Here is a 22,266-nt window from a genome sequence, read left to right as displayed (position 1 = left end):
ACGGTCATAGAAGAAGTGGGTGGGGGGATAGGATAGGGGGTTTATAGACAGGACTGGGAAAGCAGATAACATTTGCGGTGTAAGTAAAAAGTTGTCCAATAATAAATGAAAAGAAAGAGAGAGAGAGAGAGAGAGAGAGAGAGAGAGAGAGAGAGAGAGAGAGAGAGAAAGGAAGGAAGGAAGGAAGGAAGGAAGGAAGGAAGGGAGAAAAAAAGAAAAAGAAAGAAAGAAAGAGAAAGAAGGAAAGAAAGGAAGAAAGAAAGAAAAAAGAAAGAAAGAAAGAAAGGAAGAAAGGAAGGAAGGAAGGAAGAAAGAAAGAAAAAGCACACAGAGAGCTGAGAAAAGTAGAGCAAGGGAGAGAGAGAGAGAAAAAAGGAAGAGCTCAAAGTGTCTGAATTATATAGGGAAGAGTTTCTGGGGGAAGGGCTGTCCAACTTCTGTGCTGGAAACTTTATGGTTGGGAGCGGGGTATGCCAGGTAGGGATTGAAAAATGCTGGGAGACCCTGAACCCAAGGTCTGCTTTGGTATGTAAAATATACACCATGGTCCCTTGTCCTGAGATCTCAAATCAGTCAGCAGACTATTTCTGGTTCTTAGTTGTCAACAGACTGCCTCTGATTCCTAAGTGGTCAGCAGTCTGTCTCTGATTACTAAGGGAAGGAAGGAAGAAATCTAACTCGTAGAATATGGAGGAAGTGAGGAAATGGGGCATATCTGGTTTTCAAATATATGGGTTGGGTCACCACTGGTAGTGCTCTAAATATCTTGGAATGTAACATCCTGAGATCTGTGACCTTCCTGGAAGGTCATGATTTTCTCCTGGAATGCAGGAACTTTAGGAGTCTATTGTGGGTTTACAGATTCACTGAGAGGCTTTTGTTAAGTGACTTGTCATTTTCATTACAATGGCTGTAGGAAAGAAGCTGCTTCAGCTCAGCTTCTCCTAAACAGCAATGTGGTCTGGATTCTAGCAAACACCTTACTTCCTAGGTTATATCTATTACTGATCACTCTGGGGGAAACTGAAGTTGCACTGGGATCTGTTCCTGACCCTGGACTTTAGTAAAAGAGAAAATACTGAGGCTGCAAAGGATGGACTTGACTCAGGCTGTGCCTTTTAGAGATTATATAAGTATTTAATTCCCCCATGGCTGAGATTTGCATCTATAAATTTAGCTACCCAATAAAATCTCCCACCAGATCAATGGCCCCAATTTAATAACAAAACAAAACAAAAAAAAGCATGTAAAGTGAAGTATAATACATAACATAATAACACATAATTTTTTTAAATGTAATCTTACTCTTGTGTAGGTTCCATGTACAGAAAAAAAGCAGGTTGACTCACATACACATGTACATGCCTGTGCATGTTGAAGGTCACATCAGATGTTATTCCTCAGGAATGACCCACAGTTTGTTTTTGAGACAACATGTCTTACTATCCTGGAAAGCAGTAGAAGCTGTCTGGCCATTGACCCAGAGGAATCCTCCTGTTCACACCTCCTGAACAAGGGATTTAAAAGGGTGTATCATCACAGCTTGCTTTTTTGTAGATGGGTCCTGGGATCAAGCCCTGGTCCTCATCTTGACTTTTTTTTTCTTTTTTCTTTTTTTTTTTTTTTTCAGAGCTGGGGACTGAACCCAGGGCCTTGTGCTTGCTAGGCAAGTGCTCTACCACTAAGCTAAATTCCCAACCCTCATCTTGACTTTAGTAACTGAGCTTGGGCCTAATCCTCTCTCTGACACTAAAATATTTCTTAAATTAATTATAACATGAGTGTTAAAATCAGAGGATGATCTATGAGAATTTGCTTTTTATCTCTACTGCACAGGGGTGATGTGAACAAACCCAACTCTTCAATTAAGTGATTATATTCAGTCATCTCACAAAATGGGAACACAATAACATTATTTTTGAAAAGTCACTTTGTACATGGGTTGCAGAAAAGCAAATTGTACTATATCAGAAACCAGCAAACAAAGATGCATGTTGGAATTTTCTCAACACAGGGTATGACGTGATTAGTCTCTGTACCATGATATACTGAATGCCACAGAGAAATTCCACTCATGTTTGATATATAGAAAGTGATGCCAAATCTACACTTTTCCCTGGGAAAGCCAAGATCCTAAAGGAAGATTCTATAGTGCTTGAAGATACTGAATTTCCCAGCAGCTCATTGTGTCTTTCTCCCATTCCAACTGTAGTGTCATACTCTCCTCTGGTGCCTTTCACCATCAACTTCACCATCACCAACCTCAAGTATGAGGAGGGCATGAGTCACCCTGGGTCCTGGAAGTTCAAAGCCACTGAGAGAATCCTACAAAGACTGGTAAGAGCTCTGTGCAGTAGACGCAGATTTTACAAAGATGGGAGCCACAAATATCAGCTTAGGCCATACCCTGTAAGAAGGTCACACAACCCTTAACCTTGTTCCATAGATTCCAGCTTTACTTAGCAATGCTACATTCAGACACCTCAAAAACAGTTGTATTCTTCAGTCCTTGTACTGACAGCCTTCTCCCTCTTCCCCATAGCTTCGGCCTTTGTTAAATAAAACTAGTATCAGCCTCCTGTATTCTGACTGCAAACTGGCATTGCTCAGGTAAGTCTTAATACACACAAGCCAGAGATCCTCAGTGTGTCCCAGATCCAAATGGTACCTTTCTTCCTTTTCTCTTCTATGTTCATTACGATTACATAAATCCAGGTGCTAGACTCAGCACCCAAGTTGTCACCTACTCATAAAAGCTCCACTTCAGTTGCCCCCACAGCCTGTAGACCACCAGTTGGTTGTTGAACATTTCCTGCTCATCCATTCTGATTTCACACCTTCATTCCCTCACTGTGGAATAAAGGAAATTTCCTTGGAGCTTTAAATTTTGTCCCTAGGTTGTCTTTTATGATATTGATATATCAGCATTCATTTTTAATGCAGTGATACATTCTCTGACCAAACAACTTAGGTGAAAAATCGTTTATTTTAGCATTACGTCTCAAGGAACAGTTTATAATTAATTTCATGGAAGTCAGAGTAGCTAATGATTGAGACACTCACATCACAACCATAGGCAGAAATAGAGATAAATAAAATTAGGAATGCCCTCTCACTAGTACTCAGATTGACTTCTCTATTCTTGTACACTTCAGAACCCCTAGTTAGAATCAGGTGCTAACCACAATAGGATGAGGAATCCCACATTAATTACCCTCCCTAAGATCATTCCCCACAGGTATGTGTACACATGTTGACACAGTTTGGCACAGTGAAACTCTGTTTACAGGTGATTCAAGATGACAGTTAAAGTTAATAAGCACAGACATTGCTGTCTCTGGTCTTTGCTTTAATTCCCAAATCCACAGCTCTCTTCCTATTCCTCACACCATGAGAGTGTAAACTAATGTCTTGCAGTCAATAAAAAGTATTATTCCATGTCTGCTGAGACTCACAGACTACTGGAAGTCAGGACACTTAGAGAATATAGGCCTTGTGTGTCAGCTCCACAGCAGTCATCTCCTCTCCTCTGGCTGCTTCCTCCCTGTGTATCACCTTAAGATGCTTCCTAGGCATCCTTCTTCTCCTCTGTTCTTCTCAGACCTGGGAGAGATGGAACAGCAACAGCCACAGGAGTAGATGCCATCTGCACTTACCATGCAGACCCAACCGCACCTGGGCTGGACAATGAACGGGTATTCCGGGAATTGAGCAATCTGACCAATGATGTCACTCAGCTGGGCCCTTACACCTTAGACAAGAACAGCCTTTACATCAATGGTGAGCAGTGGCAATTTTTGCTCTTGTGAAGAGCATACTGTCTCCCTTCCTAGCCCCTACCTCCTCACCCTACTAAATCCTCACTCTTTTCTTTTCTCTTTAGGTTATACACAGCAGATCCTGTCCAGCACATCCCCACGTGAGTATTTTGAGGCTCATTAAGTCTCTCCCATGCTGTAAGTCCCATCCCATTGAAATAAAAAGAAACAAAAGCCACCATCTGTATTTCTTTCCTTAAGCCTCTCTCTTTCTAGATATGAAAAGAAACATATGCTATAAAAATCCTTCAATCTTGCTGGAGGCACAGCTAAGTATAATATTTGCAGTGGGTACAGAGTTTGATTGCTAGGAGCTGTTTAAAAAGCTGTGTATCAGGGGAAACATTTTTTTTGCTAGCTCTAGAAGAAATAGAGAGACAGGGGGATTTTTGGGGTTTACTGGTCAGCAAATCTAATTGAATTTTGGATGCACAGATCCTATGATGTTGGCAGGACAATGAGTAGGTTTCCTGGGAACTAAGCAAGGTGAACAATGATATCACACAGTTGGACTATTTTACCTTGGACTTAAAATACAAAGTGAACAGTGCTTGAGAAATAACAATTCTTGAGGGGCTGGGGAGGTTAATTAGCAGTTGAGAACACTAGCTGTTCTAGTACAGCTGGATTCTATTCCATGAGCTTACAACCATGTGTAACTATAGTACCAGGGGAATGGATGTCCTTTTCTGGCCTTTGTAACTATCAGGCATACACATGATAAAAAGATATCCATGTGCACAAAACCACGTAAAATAAAGTAATTCATAAATAAATTGACACCAGATATTCTCTCTTGTCCTGCATATACAATGTAATACATATACACACTTGCACATTAAATGGTCCACACCTCTCTGATAGCTTCAAAATAAAAGCATTTTTCATTCTAAACAACTGGTAGACTTTTTATCCATTAATTCTATAATGAACATCCTTTCTGGCAGTATGACAACTCCTGTTTCCAATCTTACTGCTAGGAATGTTTCTTGAAAAGATGCTTTTTTAATTTCAGCAGGTTAAAGGAGGGATAGAGTAGGTGACACATCTCTAAAGAGCCCAAGGTAATTTCTGGATGACAAGGTCTTCTGAGTTTCTGGGGGATTTCTTAGGCATCATACTCCATATCCCAAACATCTTTCTAAAACATTATAAAACCTGTAGGTTTTCAGTGGCTTTAAATCCTTTCCTGGTCCTTTAAAGCATCCAAACCAGCAGGGCTCATAGATGATAACTGAAGGTTATAGTGCCCATATGTCAAAAACAAATTCAGGAACAGAAGTGGTAGTTCAATAAAGAACTTGCCATATGGGCAGAAGACATGAATTTGATTCCTTATCCCCATGTAAAATTGCCAGGTATGATAGTTAGCACATATAATTCTAGGACCTGGAGGTAGAGATAGACAGATTGATAGACATCCATGGACAGCTAGTCTTGCATAAGTAGTGTACATTATCATTGATAGCCTCTATGCCAAGGGAAGTAGGTGATATTTTAGAGGGTAACACCTAATGTGTTCCTCTGGCCTTCACCCATATGCACATATGACATATATATATATGTATATATATATATATATATATACACACACATTCACAACAAGAAAAAATCAGGACTAATGCAATAGCACACTCTCATATAGGCTAAGTGTATAGAATACATAAAAACTACAATATATGCCCAGTATTAACTGTGCAGCCTGCCACCTACAGATTTGATGGCAAATCCTTAATAATTTGCTGCAATTTTACATTTGTATTCTATTTTCATTCTACTTGCATTGTGCTATAATACTTTATTCAGTCCAAGCAATCATTCTAATATAAGTAAAGAACCTCTTTATGTAAAGTCCCCAGATGGGACTGATATACAGATGGCCACATATAAACTGATGACTTAGAGAGTAAAGACATTTCCTGCCAAAAATGATGAACTGTTTTTTATTCTTGGGACCTACATTGTGGTAGAACAGACTCAATTCCTCAAATTTTTCTCCGGTTTTCACAACCATGTTTTGACATGTGGCACACACAATCATCAATCAATCTATTGATTGTACAACAAGTTGATTGAAAGTACAACAAGTACTTTACTGAAGAATTGTTGACTTCAGAAAAGACAGGGTTTTTTTTTAAATTTTTTTTATTTTTGGTCCTTTTTTTCGGAGCTGGGGACCGAACCCAGGGCCTTGCGCTTCCTAGGTAAGCGCTCTACCACTGAGCTAAATCCCCAGCCCCAAAAGACAGGGTTTTAAGAAGAAATTTCAGGAAGGAAAAAATTCATAGATAGCTTGCCAACTGGAAAGACAGATATATTTCCTTTCTGCTTGATTGTGAATTTAGCCCCATGCAGCAATTCTTTGTAACTTAGTTGAAGCTGATGTGAGGTTTCTTTTCAAAGAAACTGTGTTTCACAGAGCAAAAATCTCCTCAGTGCAAGAACATGAGCACAGCTAGTGCCCAAGCTCAAGTCAGAGAGAAACAATAGCCTTGGTCTGTGTCTTTCTTCTACCTCCTCTGCAGCAGCAGGTCCTGTCCTGGAGCATTTTACTATCAACTTCACCATCATTAACTTAAAGTTTGAGGAGGACATGCGTAACCCTGGATCCAGAAAGTTCAATATCACTCAAAGAACTCTGCAGAGCCTGGTGAGAGTCGTGCACATTGTGCCTAGCACTGCACAGAGGTAAACTCTTTCAGTGCCCCAGAAAGAAAACTCTACCTCTGACTCCAAAATGAAATCTTGCAAGAAGACCTGTCCCATCTCAGACTGACCCCAAGGATGAAATATCTCACCACCTTGCCAGCCTCACTTCTGCCTCACATCTACCTGCTCATCTTCCCTCACTCTTCTAACCTTCTTCCACAGCTGAGGACATTGATCAAAAAATCCAGTATTGGAGCCCTGTATTCTAGCTGCAGACTATCCTTGCTCAGGTGGGTTTTGGGGTAAGGAACTGGGGTACTAGACCTAAAAATGTACTCAGTTTCTTTCTTGTTGTCCTTCCACATGGCTTTTGGTTAGGTAAAGTGAGGAAGCTCAGATACAAGATGTTTTCCAATCCTACCACCTCCCCCACTCTATTTCACACCCAGTATACGGTATCACAATTTTATTGTTCTTTTTCATTCTGTCTGAGTTTTGATTCCCGTTTTCTGTCTTTGGGATAGAGGATTTTTTTTCTTACACATTCAGATTCTGCACTCTGGTTGATATGAAGACAAAACTTGACATTTCCATTTGTTGATAGTCTTAAATCAAGTTCTCAATTTTCTTGGATATATAAACTCCTCCAATCCCAGGACACAAGAGTAGCAATTTGAGTTTTGTGTTTGAAAAAAATTCGTGACTACATGACTTTTCATTGTCTCAGTCTAGTGGAAGTCATTATGCTCAAAATCAAATGCTGGTTCCTGTCTGCTCCAATCTTCCCTTTCATTCTTAAAAATTGTTTTTTGTTTGGTATGTATGTGTGACTCTGTGTGAGTGTTTGCACTTATGTGTGTGGTTGTCGGCGTGTGTTCGTGTGTGTGTGTGTGTGTGTGAACACTAGTATCATGCTATCCATATGTACCCAGAAGATAATTTATTGGGACCACCTCTCTTCTTATACCATGTGGGTTCCAAGAATGAAATCCAGGTTGTTAGGACTGGGGACAAATACCCCTACCTGTTAATCTACTTCCCTGGCCCTCTAACAACCTTTTTATTTACTGTGGCTACTTCCTGCCCTGTCTCAATATTTCAGGATGCCTCCTTAATAAATCCATTTATTATCCATTATCTTATCTGTCCTTCCCAGACCTGAAAATGATGGTACAGGCACAGGAGTGGATGCTGTCTGCACTCACTACCCTGATCCCACTGGCCATGGATTGGACAGAAAGATGGTGTATTGGGAGATCAGCAGGCTGACCTATGGTGTCAACAGGTTGGGCCCTTACACCTTGGATGAGAAAAGTCTCTATGTTGATGGTAAACAGTGGCCACCTTCACTTTGCTGTAATGATGAGCCCACATTCTCCTCTCTCATACCTCCATTTTGTTATTCTAAATTTTCACTCTTTCTTGCATTTGCTCTGCAGGCTACACACGTCAGATTGTAGCTACCACTACACAGAGTAAGTACTCTCATTTTCTATAAATCTCAACCACACCTATGATCCCCAGGTATGGTATGGGATTTCTGAATGAAAGAAGTCAAGGGCCTAATCTCCATTTCACAAACTGTTGTCTGAGACATTTCTTGGAGATACATGACACAAAAACATCTACTTACCAAAGATAGGGAACTGATGACATACCAAAGTAGCAATTATAGTACTATCCAACTTGGGTGAGCAGTGAGTTTATTAGGGTTATTCCCAAGAACAGGATGAGTCAAAGCAGCCTTATCACCAATAGCCACCCTAGCATGAGTGACACCTCACACAAGCTGTATCCTTAGATCTCACTATTTGACTTGCAGGTGTCACACTAAGTCACACAGTCTCTTCTAGGCAGCTGATCTGGTCAGTGTCTTCTGCCCTCAAAGTGTTTCACTGCTTCAATTATTTTGGGTCCTCAATAATTTCCTAGTTTTTGCCTTACTTGTAAAGTATGTTTATTTTGTAAGTCTCACCAGCCTCCCCTCTCCCTCCCGGAATGAATGTTTCAACTCAGATGAAATTGCTAAAGGATACAAGCCTACCTCATCTTTAGCCTGTGATAGCAGAAGACTTTGAAACAAAATAACTCCAACATCTGTATTCTCTCCCAGATGTCTTTAAGCTAATGAATGACCTTTCTACTCTGATCATCTGACAATTTCCCCCCACAGCATCTATGATGACCATTGCTTCTATGGGGATGATAAGCAACTCTTCCAATCCTACAGGTAGGCATTCTCCCCTCTTAAAATATTTCTAATGATTTTAGAATTCTTAGAGTCGAGAGAAGGAGTAGGAGAAGTGACATGGTGTAGATGAGCCTAAGATTTACTTTTGATGATTTTCACATATTCTTCAAAGCCACCAAGAATCTGCTTAATCCTATCTATTCCCTGGAACTCAGAACTTCTGGAACTTGTTTCTGAAACTTATCTCTGGCCACTGTCTTCTAAATCAATCCCCAGCCCTTAGAAATTTATATAGCAACAGGGTTGTGGGCTGAGACTAGATATCTAGTGTCTATCTCAACAAAATGTCAAATTACTGGTTTATCAACTGAGCAGTTCAAATCAATCTACAGCTTGCTTAAAGGACTTCTGTTATTGAATAGATAACCAGTTATTCTGGATAATTCTTATTGACTATATTGTTTAATTTAAATGTGTACCTGGTGCTTTACTATGTGTGAATAGTATAGTCATATTCTTTCACTAGGCATTTAAAGAAGAATTGATTTGTACTAAATTGATGAACCCTGATGAATCAATCATCAGCTAATGAATCCTCTATTTTTAGGATTATGTTCTGTGGCTTTTTTCCTACCCCATATGCAACATTTTTATTCTGAGAACTCTGAAAAATTTCAGGCCTGTAGATATGCTTCAGTGGATATAGGCTCCAAACCTGAGTTCTCTCCCTGGGATCCACATGGTAGAAGGAAAAACCACATTACCACAAGTAGTCCTTAGACTTCCATATGCACATGCTAACACATATGTGTCTATATCCTCTGCAACCACAAATTTTTAAAGCTAAGAAATTAGATTTGAAAAATATCAATAATATCTCAAAATTGGACAAGGAAAACTGATCTGTTACCCTTTGGAATTTAATCTTTGTTGACAACTTCTATTTTAGTCCAGTATGGAGAGATCTATATCATATGGTTATCTAATTACCTGCCTCCCAATCACACTGCTATGCTAAATTTTCATGATTCAAAATCAAAAGTCTTGGTTATAGATATAGCTTTGGTGGTATACTGCAGGCCTAACATTCGTGAAACCATAAGTTCTACCCCCAACCCCATTTAAACTCAGCATGCTGAGGGATGCCTGTAAGGCTTGGACAATGGAGGCAGGATAATAAAATATGTCATCCTTCACTACATAGCTGGTTAGAGACCAGTATAGGCTATATGAGACCTTGTCAGAAAAATTATAGAATTTGTGTAAAAATCACATTAAAATAAAGTGCTTAAAATGTTATGCATAATATAAAAGTCATCAGAAGCTAACACAATAAAATAAGTTCACATATGTTAAATAAATAAGCAATATATAAATACAATAATATGTCCTATTTTTATTAGATATATTTCTTACATTTCAAATGTTAATCCCTTTCCCAGTTTCCTGTCCATAAGTCCCCATCCCCTATCCCTCCCCAAAACGGGTATTCTCCCCATCCATCCCCCGTGCTGTCCCTCCCCCATATTCCCCTGCACTGGGGATCCAACCTCCTGTTTTCAAGTTGAACTCTATTATTTAGGAAATTATTTAAATTCCCATTGGCTCCATATTTTTTATATTCATTAATTGATTTTTGTTTGTGTGTGTGTGTGTGTGTGTGTGTGTGTGTATGTTAGAGAGAGAGAGAGAGAGAGAGAGAGAGAGAGAGAGAGTGTGTGTGTGTGTGGTGCATCACTATAAAACAGTGGCTGTCAAAAGACAACTTGAAGGAGTTTGTTCTGTCCTTCTACAATGTGGTTTTCAGGAATAGAACTCAAGTCAGCAGGTTTGGCAGCAAGCAGCTTAACCCATTAAGCCATTTTTGCCCATCCACATTGTGCCAAGTTTTAGATTTGTTAAATGGACATCATAATAACTACCTGATTAAAAATAACAAATCCATTGTTTGTAAGCTCTTTAAATAGGACTTCACACACAAAAGACTAACATATATGTTTCTTATGAATTAGAACAAAAATAATAACAAAGGCTGATGTGATAGCTACGTCTTAACGTGCTTTTCATGCAAGCCTGACGATAAGAGTTTGATTCCTCAGAACACATGTTAAAGGGAAAGGAAAGGATGGTAGAGCAGAAAGAGCAAAAAAGAGGGGGGGAGGGAAGGAGAGAAGAAAAAAGAATGAAGGAGGAAAGAAGGAAAGATGGAATGAAGGAAGGAAGGAAGGAAGGAAAGAAGGAAGGAAGGAAGGAAGGAAGGAAAGAAGGAAGGAAGGAAAGAAGGAAGGAAGGAAAGAGTGTATTGTCACGTACTTATAATCCTAATTCATGGGAAATGTAGCCTTGAGGATCACTGTAACTCATGGGACATCCATCCTAACTTACATGATGAGTACTTAGCCAATTAAAGACCCATTTTTAAAAAAGCAAGATCAGCATTTTCTGAAGGAAATCATCCTAGGTGTCATTTTTTTATTCACATGTATGCAGTCCCACATGCAATGACTCCCAAACACATGTGCACATATACTCAATCACAGATACACACACACACACACACACACACACACACACACACACACACACAATCAATAAGCAGGTGTCAGAGAACACATTTTCTTAAACAAAAAATTAAAAGAATAAAGCTTATATGACTTTCAGCTTCTTAGAGAATCAGATATATTCCCTTTATTGTTGATGGCACATTTATCAGTCAAGAGTAACCATATCTATTCTTGATATGTCTGAGTCTTCTTTATGATGAAACTGTCTAATTTTGAAAAACCCCTTCTGACTAATAGAGATATCCCCAATCCTAGTTCAAAGAGAGAAAAAATAATTCAATAACTTTAAAGAATGTGTCTCTCCTATCCCTCCCATCCTTCTACTGTAGCAGGCCCTGTGCTGGTGCCATTTACCATCAACTTCACTGTCACTAATCTGGAGTATGTGGAGGATATGGGTCATCCTGGATCCAGGAAGTTCAACGCCACTGAGAGAGTGCTGCAGAAACTGGTGAGACATCCACTCCAATGTATACTGGCTCATCTACAGATGAAAGCTACACTCACCAGTACAATTTATGAGCAGGAAGGAGACCCCAGCAACTTCACTCATAGCTCATAAATGAAAGAGCTGAACACAGATAACAACTTGCTCTTCTCATGCTTCCCTTATCCTCATCCTCAGCATAGTTCTCATGCCTTTCACCTTTCTCCACAGCTCAGAGCACTGTTCAGTAAAACCAGTATCAGCTCCCTGTACTCTGGATGCAGATTGACTTTGCTCAGGTGAGACATTATAATAACAGCCCAAGCGATGGAGAGATAGTTCAGTCAATATACTGAACCTGACCTGAGTTTGATCCCCAGAACCGACCTAAAACGTCAGTCATGACAACGTGCACTTGTAAACCCAGTACTGGACTGAGAATGAAGAAGTATATACTGGATTGTCCTGGAGATTAACTGGCCAGTCAACCTAGTTAAATCAGTGTGGCTTATGCCTCATAATGAGAAAGAGAGAGAGAGAGAGAGAGAGAGAGAGAGAGAGGGGGGGGGGAAGAGAGAGAGAGAGAGAGAGAGGAAGAGAGAGAGAGAGAGAGAGAGAGAGAGAGAGAGAGAGAGAGAGACCTATTTCAAAAAGCCAAGATGGATGGCTCATGAGGTAGAATAAACTCTTTGATATCTATATGTATACATAAGCATGAACACACACACACACACACACACACACACACATACACGCACACGGCGCACACACACAAATGCACTTGTACACATCACAATTGTGTTGGATCAGACTTTTCTAAGATATTCCTATTCTGGTTTAGTCATCTTGCCTTTTGTCTTTATGTCCGCAGCACTGGAAAATTTAGAACACCTGAGTTTCATATTAGCTCCTGATTCTTCCATTTGTCCTCAGCTGTCCTCATAGCCCGCAACGGCCACAGGATCTCAATGCTCAGATACTCTTAATTCTTCCTTTTTCTGACTTTGAAATAAAGTAGAATTGTGGAGTTGGGGGCTGGTTAAGTTCTGTGCATAGAAATCCTCTTAAGACAATATGAATTTCCATTTGCTATTAATACCTAATTCATGTTTTCATCTATTATAAATATGACCCCTCTAGGCACTGTGACATTATGATGTAGGTTTGAGTTTTGCATTATATTTAACATATTTACTTTCATGTCTGCTCTTTGTCACAAGATAATATTAGAAGTTATCATGTTCATAGAGTATACGCCTGGTTTTTCAGCCAATACACCAAATGTTCCACTTCTTCTGGCCCATTCCATACCTGTCCCAAACACCTCTGGATCACTCCCCAGATAGCCCATTTAATGTCAATTCCCTTGGCTGCTTTTTCCAGGCTTGAGCACAATGGGACAGCTACAGGAGTAGATGCCGTCTGCACCTACCACTCCAACGTTTCTAATCAAGGGCTGGACAGAGAACGTTTATACGGGGAGCTGAAAAGACTGAACATCATGGAGTTAGGACCCTATACCCTGGACCAAAACAGACTCTATGTCAATGGTAAGCTATATTTCAGAGACACAGTTTTCTCCTTCCACACCCCTACTTTCCCAATCCTACTCATTTTTTACTCCTTTTTCATTATCTATGTAGGTTATAAACAGAAGATTCTGGCCACCACCCACAGGCGTGAGTATCTTGAGTCTTCATTATTATTTACTAAGTCCATGAATCTGAAACTCTATCCCATGACAGAAACACATTTATTTAGGGATGAACAAGGGAGGTGTCATTTCATTATGTCTTCTAATGGATAGCATCTACAGTCAAAATAATTGTTTTTCCTTTGTTCTCAGCTTCAGTATTGGCAACTGTTTCTGAAGGAACACCGAACATTTCTTCTGCACCAACAGGTATGGATTCTCCACTGTTTAGATTCTTCCAGTCATTTAAAAATAAGGAGAGATCTGAGGCAGATGAAAACTGTCAGAAGACACCAAAGAGATTTCATAGTGTCTTCAGGTGCCTGCAGAATCTTTGAATACTAAACCTAGCACCCAAAACATTTCCTAGAACCCATTTCTTTTGTCCCTTGAATTCTACATCACCCAACATCCATAATTAGGGTACATTCTACCAGGACTAGTTGATGGGGGTATTTACTTAGTTTGTAATGGCTGTTGTGCAAGGAGCTTGCACATTCTTCGATCAAATCTCTAGTCTATCAAATAAATAATGAGTCAGAAGTTGGTCTTAATAACTATTTTTGGTCCTGAAAATGTAGCCTAGTTGATAGAATGCTTACCTGGCATGCACACAATTCTGAACTCCAACCAGCATCACATAAAGTAAACCTTTCAGTTCATGCCTATAACTTATGAGGTGGAGAAAGAAGGATCAGAAGTTAGCCTGGGCTACACAAGAGCTAGATTTGTTTTGTTTAAATGGGAGATGAGAAGAAAAAAATACATTGTTATTAAATAAATTAAATAGATAAAAAGTTATTTCTGCTAATTATTAGTATGCCTGTAATATAAACGTGTATCAATTTCCTGACCACAGAAGTACTGCTTTATCATTTTAGTAGAATTTTAAAGGTTTGATTTGTCCATAATTTGTAAGCTGAGTATTTCTGTTCCCTGAATTCCTTCCCCACTTTTTCTATGTTAAAACTGCCAATGTACCAGAAACCTTTTTAACTAGAACAAGGAAAATCCATCTGCTCGTCACAAGGAGTTGGTGCTTTTAAACAACTTGTGTTGTTTGACTCTAGTAGTGTGAACTGTACAATCTGGTGACATACAACTTTATTACTTTTCTCATTGCAGTAACAAAATACTCCACAAGAAGCTCCTTTGTGGCATCCGGGCTTGTTCTGAGTTACCATTTGCAGTACAAAATTTGTTATGTAAGAGAAGACATAGTGGTAGGAATGGAGGATGACTGTTCTCAATGTATCTAAAGTCAGTAAATAGAAAGGAGGTGGGACTGGGCTCTCTTACTTGAGCAAGGCTCCACCTCCTCAAGGTTCCACAACTTTCCCAAGCAGTTCCTGTAGCTATGGACCAAGAATTCAAACACATGACTCTTTCAGCAACATTTCTCATTCATGGCTACAATTAATATTCATATCTTTATCTTTGTGGTTGCATGAACTGGAACAAATTATCCAGCTTCCCACTTGCCTGTCTTTCCACTTTTAAAATGGGAATTATAGTAACATTACTTAATCCTACTAAGTGAATTATGACAGTCTCTCCAGCCTCTTCACATTTCTAAAGACAGTTTCTTACAAAAAATCTGTAGTTATCAATTCAACTAGGCTGACCAACCAATGGGCTCCAGGGGTCCATCTGTCTCTTCCCCCATTTAAAGCTGTGTTTACAGACCTATACAATAGTGATTGGCTTCACGTTTCTCCCATTTAATAGGGGTGCTAGAAATCTGGACTTAAATTTTCATGCTTTTGCAGTAGTCACTTCACCAATTGATTTATCTTCTTGGCCTCTCCTTTATAATTTTTTCCTTAGTCCTTTCAGAGATAGATACTGGTGAACTTATTAACTAAGAATCAATTTATAAAATAGTTCAGTTGAGAATAGCTGCATAACTTCTATAACTAACCAACTGACCAGCAGGTTGTGTTAAGAAACATTTTTCTTGAGTTGATTAAAGAAATGAAACTGCAGGTCACTTACAAATACATGTATGTCTCAGCTTCTTGATAGTTAATAAGGAAATGGTCCTTTTCTCTGCATAATTCATGGGAGTGAATGTCCAATTGCCAAGATTAGAACTATGGGTCATTTTATAGTACATGATGATTTTGCGTGATCCTCTCTACTCATTCCTACTTTTTATTATAACAAATTAACTGTCAAAATAAACAGAATTGGATCTGTCTGCAAACAAATTTCAATGGATACTGGCATCTTTTCTTATTTGACTGCATATTGCCTGGGCATAAAGGTATAAGAACTATAGAAAAAATCTTACTATGAAAAAAATCACATTAGGACTGGAATGATAGATCAGTCAAGTAAAGTACTTCTATCACAATCATGAGATACCAAGTTCATATCTGCAGCACTTGCATAAAAAGAAGAGTGTGGTAATACATATCTGTAATAATAGCACTGAAAGCAAAGACAGGAACATTCCTGAGGCCTACATCTCATTCAATCTAGGCAAATCAGTGAGTTCCACATTTAGTGAGAGATCTTTTCTCAGAAAGAAAACCAAAAAAAGTAGAAAAACAAAGACATAAGACATGATGTCTGGCTCCAAATGCACATGTATACAGGCATATGTAATATACATGAAAACATATATGCAAAAAAGGAAAAAATATCCTCTAATGACTATTGGAAGGTTTATGTAATATTTATTTATTCATTTATTTATTTATAAGATTCTAGGCTAAGAACTTAAAGTCATATATAATCATGACATTACTACAGTTATGTGGCCTGGTTCTGCTAGTTAGAAATGTGGTTTGAAACATACTATTTAATGTCTTAGTTCTTAAATCAATAATAAATATGTGCATCTCAAAGAAAGGATGTAGATTATTTTTCAGAAGCCTTCATCCTAGTTTCCAACACAGTGGGAATAGCATAACTTATTACTCACAATGTAGAAGAGTTCCACATCCTTACACCACTGTTTGTTTGCTTGATGACTACCATTCTGAGAAAAGTTAAATGGAATCTTAGTGGAATTTCTATCTACATTTTCTGGCTGGTTTGTATTAGTGCTGATATATGACCCTCTTGTACTATTGTGTGTACCCAAAAAACCCTCACTCACCATAGTTCAGAGACTATTGCACATCAGTGTTTATTGCATCACTTTTCATGATAGCTGAGTTTTGGAACCAACAGTAATGTCTACAAACAAATTGATGAAGAAAACATGCTACATATGCAAAATGAAACATTGCAGCAATAAACAATAAGTCTTCTCAATTGTAGAAAAACTGATGTAACTGGCTATACATTGTGAATTGTTATACTCAGAAAGACAAATATCATGTTTCCTCTCATTTGAGGGCCTTAGGTTCCTTATGTGTTTATATATAATTTTTATCAATGGATGACAAAAGTGTTGAAGTGGTAATGTCTTAGGAACAAAAATAATGGGAGAGGTGGGAGGTGGGAGCAGAAAAGTAGAAGGCTGTGAGTTGTGTGAGGGAAGGGTGTGGTCCAAGTACATTATAGGCTTGCATGAACATGCCCAACATAGTACTGAGAAGAGACAAAATAGATTTACATTATAAAAACTCAGAAGCCAAGGATGACTTAAGATAGCTACCTGGAGGGAAAGATACACTTCCATTCTGCTTTATAGTGAAGTTACCTCTATACAGCAATCCTACTTATCCTTGATAATTAAGTTGAAGATCTCATGATGTCTCTTCCCTCCCCACCCACTAAAGAACCTGTGCTTCTTACAGGAAAATTTTCTCCAGTACTTGAATATGTATATAGTTATTGCCTCATGCTGAAGTCCAGAGAGAAATAAAAGCATGAGCTCCTGTCTTTCTGTCATCCCTTCTGCAGCAGCCAGCCCTGTCCTGGTACCTTTCACCATCAACTTTACAATCACTAACCTGGAGTTTGAGAAGGATATGCGATACCCTGGATCCAGGAAGTTCAATATCACTGAGAGAATCCTACAAAGCTTGGTGAGAGAACTGCTCATTGCAACCATCACCACCTACTGGTGATGCCACTTGAAGAAATTAATACCCATTTCTTCATCCTGATTGTACATATGCAAGTCCAACTCACCATTGCCTGCTTTTCACATCTCAATTCTGTCCTCTCTATTGCTCATTTCTCCTCCTCACCCCTCTCCTCCTCCTTCACAGCTCAGGCTCTTGTTCAACAAAACCAGTGCTGGTCGATTGTATTCGGGCTGTAGGCTGGTCTTGCTCAGGTGAGTATTTAGAATAGCAGGCTAGAGTTACTTAAAGTTCTCTCAGACCAAAAACTGTGTTCAAATTCCTCCCTGTATTTCTACACAACATGTGCACAGGAGAATTCAGGAAGTACCATATCTGGTCTCAAATTTTCTCCTAATTCTACTACTTGTCCAGCAGTCAATCAACAACATTGCAAGTTCCTTCTGATCATCCACTCTGTGTTCCTTCCTATCTCTCCTTACTTTAAAGTAAAAGAACATTTCTTGTGAACCCTAATGTTAACCCACATAATTTCTCTTAAAGCAAACATGCCCTTTATGCTCACTTATTTTGATTTTTTGTGTTCTAATTATCATTTTTAGTATGTTTCATTTATGACTTCTTCTTCTCCCATAACCTACACTTGCTTATGTGATTCTTGTAATTGATAAAAATTCTTGACTCACTGTCTGCCCAGGGTCACACATTACTGGAGGTCAATAAGATAGAAATTGTACAACTGACTTATAAGTCTGCACCAGATATTTCTGTTCCTCTGAACCCCTTGTATGTTGTGCCAGGTATTTCAGAATCCTTCCTCAGGGAATTCATTTATCATCATTCTTCTTATTTAACCTTTTCAGGCCAGAGAAAAATAGGGCAGCTACAGGGGTGGATGTCATTTGTACCTATCACCTCATCCCTTCTGGCAACAAGCTAGTAAGTGAACATATATATGGAGAGCTGAGCAGTCTGACCCAGGGTGTCACCCAGCTGGGTCCCTATACCCTGGACCAGAACAGTCTCTATGTCAATGGTGAGCATCAGCCATTTTGTGCTTTGCTATATTGAAGAGTCCAAACCTTCCCTTTCCAGGCCTCCTTTTCCTCAATTCTAATATACTTTGAATCTCCTATTATCTCTGTAGGTTACACAAACCATATTCTGGCTACCACCCCCAGAGGTGAGTATTTTAAGTTTCCTTAATTTCATTCTATACTTATCCTTATACCTAGCTTTTTGAAATAAAAAAAAGGAAAAAAGCCTTTTCATTTTATTCTTCACCAAACTTCCAAGATGAGATGAATAGCAATTTAAAACCTATCAGAACCCACATTAGGACATTCTTCAAGGTGTCTCTACATAGATGATGTCTCTATTCTAAATGAATGTCTTTTCTCCCCACAGTCTCTATGCTTAGCAATGTTTCTTCAAATACAGCAAATCCCATCTCCAATCCCACAGGTAAAATTTTCTCTGAAAATGCTCTTGTAGTTAGTTACAGGAGGCAGAAGGGGTGGAAAAGTATGTCCTAGAGAATCCCAAAGTTGACTCTTATACAGGGCTTCAAAAGTCTGAGAATTCTCAGAATACTATTTCCTACCCTAGCATCTGGCCTCCAAAGTCCAAGCATTCTTTAGTACCTGCTTCTTAATGTAGGTATCTATTCACTTCTAAATCTTCCTCAAAGACTTAGAAAAATATTAATCAGCAGTCAAGAAAAATGTCTACAGGAAGCAATGTATAAAACATCAACTCATGAACTTATCAGATTCCTAATTTGACCATTTGAACAAATGGCCAAAATGTGTGTGTGTGTGTGTGTGTGTGTGTGTGTGTGTGTGTGTGTGTGTGTGTGTGTATTGTGTGTTTGTATGCATGCACACATGCTTGTTTGTGTTTTTACTTTTAGAAGCCAGAGGTGAGTCTGTTGCTCTTCCTCAGGTCTCATGTTGGGAATAGAGAGTTAAGAGGTAATTCCATAAATAATGCACTTGTTACTTAAACGTGAGAACCAGAGTATGTATTCCCAGAACCCACATAAAATCTGGATGAGCATAGCTACTTCTCTGTAATCCCAGAATGCAAGAGGTGAACTCTCTGGAACTACTAGAAAGACAGATTAGCAGAAAGAAAAAGCTCTGGGTTTTCTGCAAGAGACCTTGCCTCAATATATAAGATGGACTAGTAAGAGCACCAGTGGAAGGGGAAGCCCTGGGTCCTGCTAAGACTGAACCCCCAGTGGACTAGATTGTTGGGGGAGGGTGGCAATGGGGGGAGGATGGGGAGGGGAACATCCATAAAGAAGGGGAGGGGGAGGGATTAGGGGGATGTTTGCCCGGAAACCGGGAAAGGGGATAACACTCGAAATGTAAATAAGAAATACTCAAGTTAATAAAAATAAATAAATAAAAACCTAGAGGGCTGTAATCAGGATGTAAAGTGAATAAAAATAAATATTAAAAAATTAAAGAAAAAAAAAAGATGGACTAGGACTGGAGAAGACACCTGACATCAACCATGGGTTTCACACACGGATACATGGATACATGTACCTGAACAGACATATGCTCCACACTATGCAAACACAGGCACATATATGAATACCACATAGCCACATACATATGCCCAATAATTCCATGGTTCTAAATGCTTTTGTTTCTTTTCAGAATTCTCTAACATAAGCCTTTACTCTGAGCTGAGAATTGATCCTGCTCGGATAAATTATCCCTATGTTCTAGACATCTAAGGTCTCTTCCTCTGATGGACATGCCACAAAGAACAAACCTGTCAGTGATGCATAGATAAAGTTATGTACAGCTGCCATGCCGTGACATGAAGGGAATCAAAAGATGAAGAAAACAATTAGTCAAAGCAGTGATAGAGGCATGAGCGATTTATCAGTGGCTTGATGACCCCCTCCTCCATCCATGTTGGAACTCTGTATTGGTAACAACTGCTGTGAATTTAAGTGCATCAGCCATGTGGTATGCTAAAGACAGCATTCCACAGAGCTCCTTCCCATCTTTTTTCTTCTTTCCTCCTCTTCTTTTGTGATAATTCCTGAACTTTGCAGGGGTGATACAGATGTTCTGTGTGTATCTAAGTGCTAAAAAGTTATTCTCAGCGCTTTGACTAGTTATGAATCTCTGCAAGAACTGCTGTCTGCTGTAAAATATGGCATCTTACCAAGACTGTAAGCATAGTGCTATTATATTTTAACTGCCATAAGTGTTTAATTGCTGGAATTCATATCATTCAAAATAAGGGGTTTCATTCATTCTGGGAGAGACATCTCAAATTGTTGCCCTAGTATGAATGTATGGGTTCCAGTGATATGAATATAAAATATGTTCTAAACTCTAAATCTTCTAAATATGACTCAGTGCTCAACTTCTCCCCTAATCTAATTGCAGCCTCAAGCTCTGCTCTGCAGCTGTGCACTCTTAACTTCACCATCACTAACCTACCCTACATGAATGACATGTGGGTCCCAGGATCTGCCAAGTTCAATAAAGTGGAGAAAATCTTGAAGCTCCTGGTGAGACTTCTGCCCACCTCCCTTGCCTCACCCACTCTGTCACGTTTTGTCCTGTTTGCTCACTTCAGCCACACCTGCCACCTGATTTCTAGTTCTCTTCTTTGTTTTATGTACTATCAAACACCCACATCCTACATGCCATAAGCAATAATACCCGGCCTACCTATTGCCTCACCTACTTAAGACTCACCTACAACATTATTCTATCCCTTCTCTTACATGGCTCATTGATGTTGCATTCACTCACTGTATCCATGCCTTCCTGCCCCATTCATTGATACCTCTTTTATCTCTTCCAGCACAGCCCACTGGTCTCTAGGTCTAGCCACTGATGGTTGGCAAACCTACCCCATCCACACCTGTGTCCCTCTGTTACTACCCCTAAATAATGCTCACTTAGATTACATTTGTAATATTCTCTGAGCCTCTACCTATCTTTTCCAGACCTTGTCACCTCTTCTTGCCCTATCTAAAGATTATCCCACCTACTATCGATTTGCCCAAGCAATTTACTAAAGCCCTATCCACCACTTCCCTGTCTTGGTCTGCCATTTGTTCCTCCCCATATTTTTCCCATGACCTTCCATGGTGCCCTGGCCAACTCTTTCAGCCCTACCTACTTCTCTTGCTTTCTCCTGTGGTGACCTGTTCATCTCCCTTATCCTATCTACTGTTGTCACATCCTCTTAATCCTACCATATCATGTTTTTCTTGCCCCCTCTATTCACTAAGGTCCTACTCACAACCCCATCTTGCCCAACCTATAGATGCTCATACATATTCTGGTCCCCACCCACCTGTTCCCAGTCCACCTATCCCTCTTCTTATCATTTCCACTTATTGTTTGTCTATCAGTTCAAGACTTGCTTACCTCCGTTTCTGCACCCCTTTTTTAAAGACATGCTAAAACTCCCATCTCTGGGTTTACTGGTACCTACCACATCTGTCTTGCTATAGTTTGCCTCACCTACTTTTTCCAGCCTTGTCCACCTCACTCTTACTCCGATAATGTATGTCCTGACTACCCACTCTATCCATGCCTACATATTTTGCCTTTACCATTGGTGACCTACCCACCTGCCCTTGCCCTACCCACAGTTGTGGGTTTACCCACCTTCTCTAGACATACAATTGTCCTGATTCCCATCCCATTCACTAAAGCCCTTCTCCATTCTAATACTGCCTTTGTCTCTCTCTTATACTTCATTCTGATGCCTGATTACATCTGGCATCAGATATTCTGATCGTATTACATCAGTATTGTGCCCACCCATCCTAATCCTCTCTACTTTTCTCTTCCTATACCCACTGGTTCCTGTTCCATCTCTCTGATCTCCATTCATCCCTCCCTTGTCACACTCATTGACTGCCCCTGAACTCACTGTAGCCCTGTCTACATT

At 39.5% G+C, this 22,266-nt stretch overlaps 1 protein-coding gene across 1 annotated transcript in view; it reads left to right on the top strand.

Moving 5' to 3' along the window:
• The window catches only part of Muc16 (mucin 16, cell surface associated), a 203,655-nt gene that overhangs the window by 101,599 nt on the left and 79,790 nt on the right, over nucleotides 1–22,266 (top strand). Inside the window, exons 24-43 of the mRNA XM_063266294.1 lie at nucleotides 2,213–2,337; nucleotides 2,543–2,610; nucleotides 3,602–3,780; nucleotides 3,884–3,919; nucleotides 6,344–6,468; nucleotides 6,690–6,757; nucleotides 7,624–7,796; nucleotides 7,907–7,942; nucleotides 8,641–8,697; nucleotides 11,552–11,673; nucleotides 11,881–11,948; nucleotides 13,033–13,199; nucleotides 13,293–13,328; nucleotides 13,496–13,552; nucleotides 17,201–17,325; nucleotides 17,512–17,579; nucleotides 18,189–18,361; nucleotides 18,473–18,508; nucleotides 18,733–18,789; nucleotides 20,742–20,866. Coding sequence (XP_063122364.1) covers nucleotides 2,213–2,337; nucleotides 2,543–2,610; nucleotides 3,602–3,780; nucleotides 3,884–3,919; nucleotides 6,344–6,468; nucleotides 6,690–6,757; nucleotides 7,624–7,796; nucleotides 7,907–7,942; nucleotides 8,641–8,697; nucleotides 11,552–11,673; nucleotides 11,881–11,948; nucleotides 13,033–13,199; nucleotides 13,293–13,328; nucleotides 13,496–13,552; nucleotides 17,201–17,325; nucleotides 17,512–17,579; nucleotides 18,189–18,361; nucleotides 18,473–18,508; nucleotides 18,733–18,789; nucleotides 20,742–20,866 — 1,901 coding nt within the window. The remainder of the gene's footprint in view (nucleotides 1–2,212; nucleotides 2,338–2,542; nucleotides 2,611–3,601; nucleotides 3,781–3,883; nucleotides 3,920–6,343; nucleotides 6,469–6,689; nucleotides 6,758–7,623; nucleotides 7,797–7,906; nucleotides 7,943–8,640; nucleotides 8,698–11,551; nucleotides 11,674–11,880; nucleotides 11,949–13,032; nucleotides 13,200–13,292; nucleotides 13,329–13,495; nucleotides 13,553–17,200; nucleotides 17,326–17,511; nucleotides 17,580–18,188; nucleotides 18,362–18,472; nucleotides 18,509–18,732; nucleotides 18,790–20,741; nucleotides 20,867–22,266) is intronic.

Source organism: Rattus norvegicus, chromosome 8 (genome assembly GCF_036323735.1).
Source record: "Rattus norvegicus strain BN/NHsdMcwi chromosome 8, GRCr8, whole genome shotgun sequence".
Classification (NCBI taxonomy): domain Eukaryota; kingdom Metazoa; phylum Chordata; class Mammalia; order Rodentia; family Muridae; genus Rattus; species Rattus norvegicus.
The sequence above is the reverse complement of the archived record's forward strand: the minus strand, read 5'-3'. Positions and strand labels throughout refer to the sequence as shown.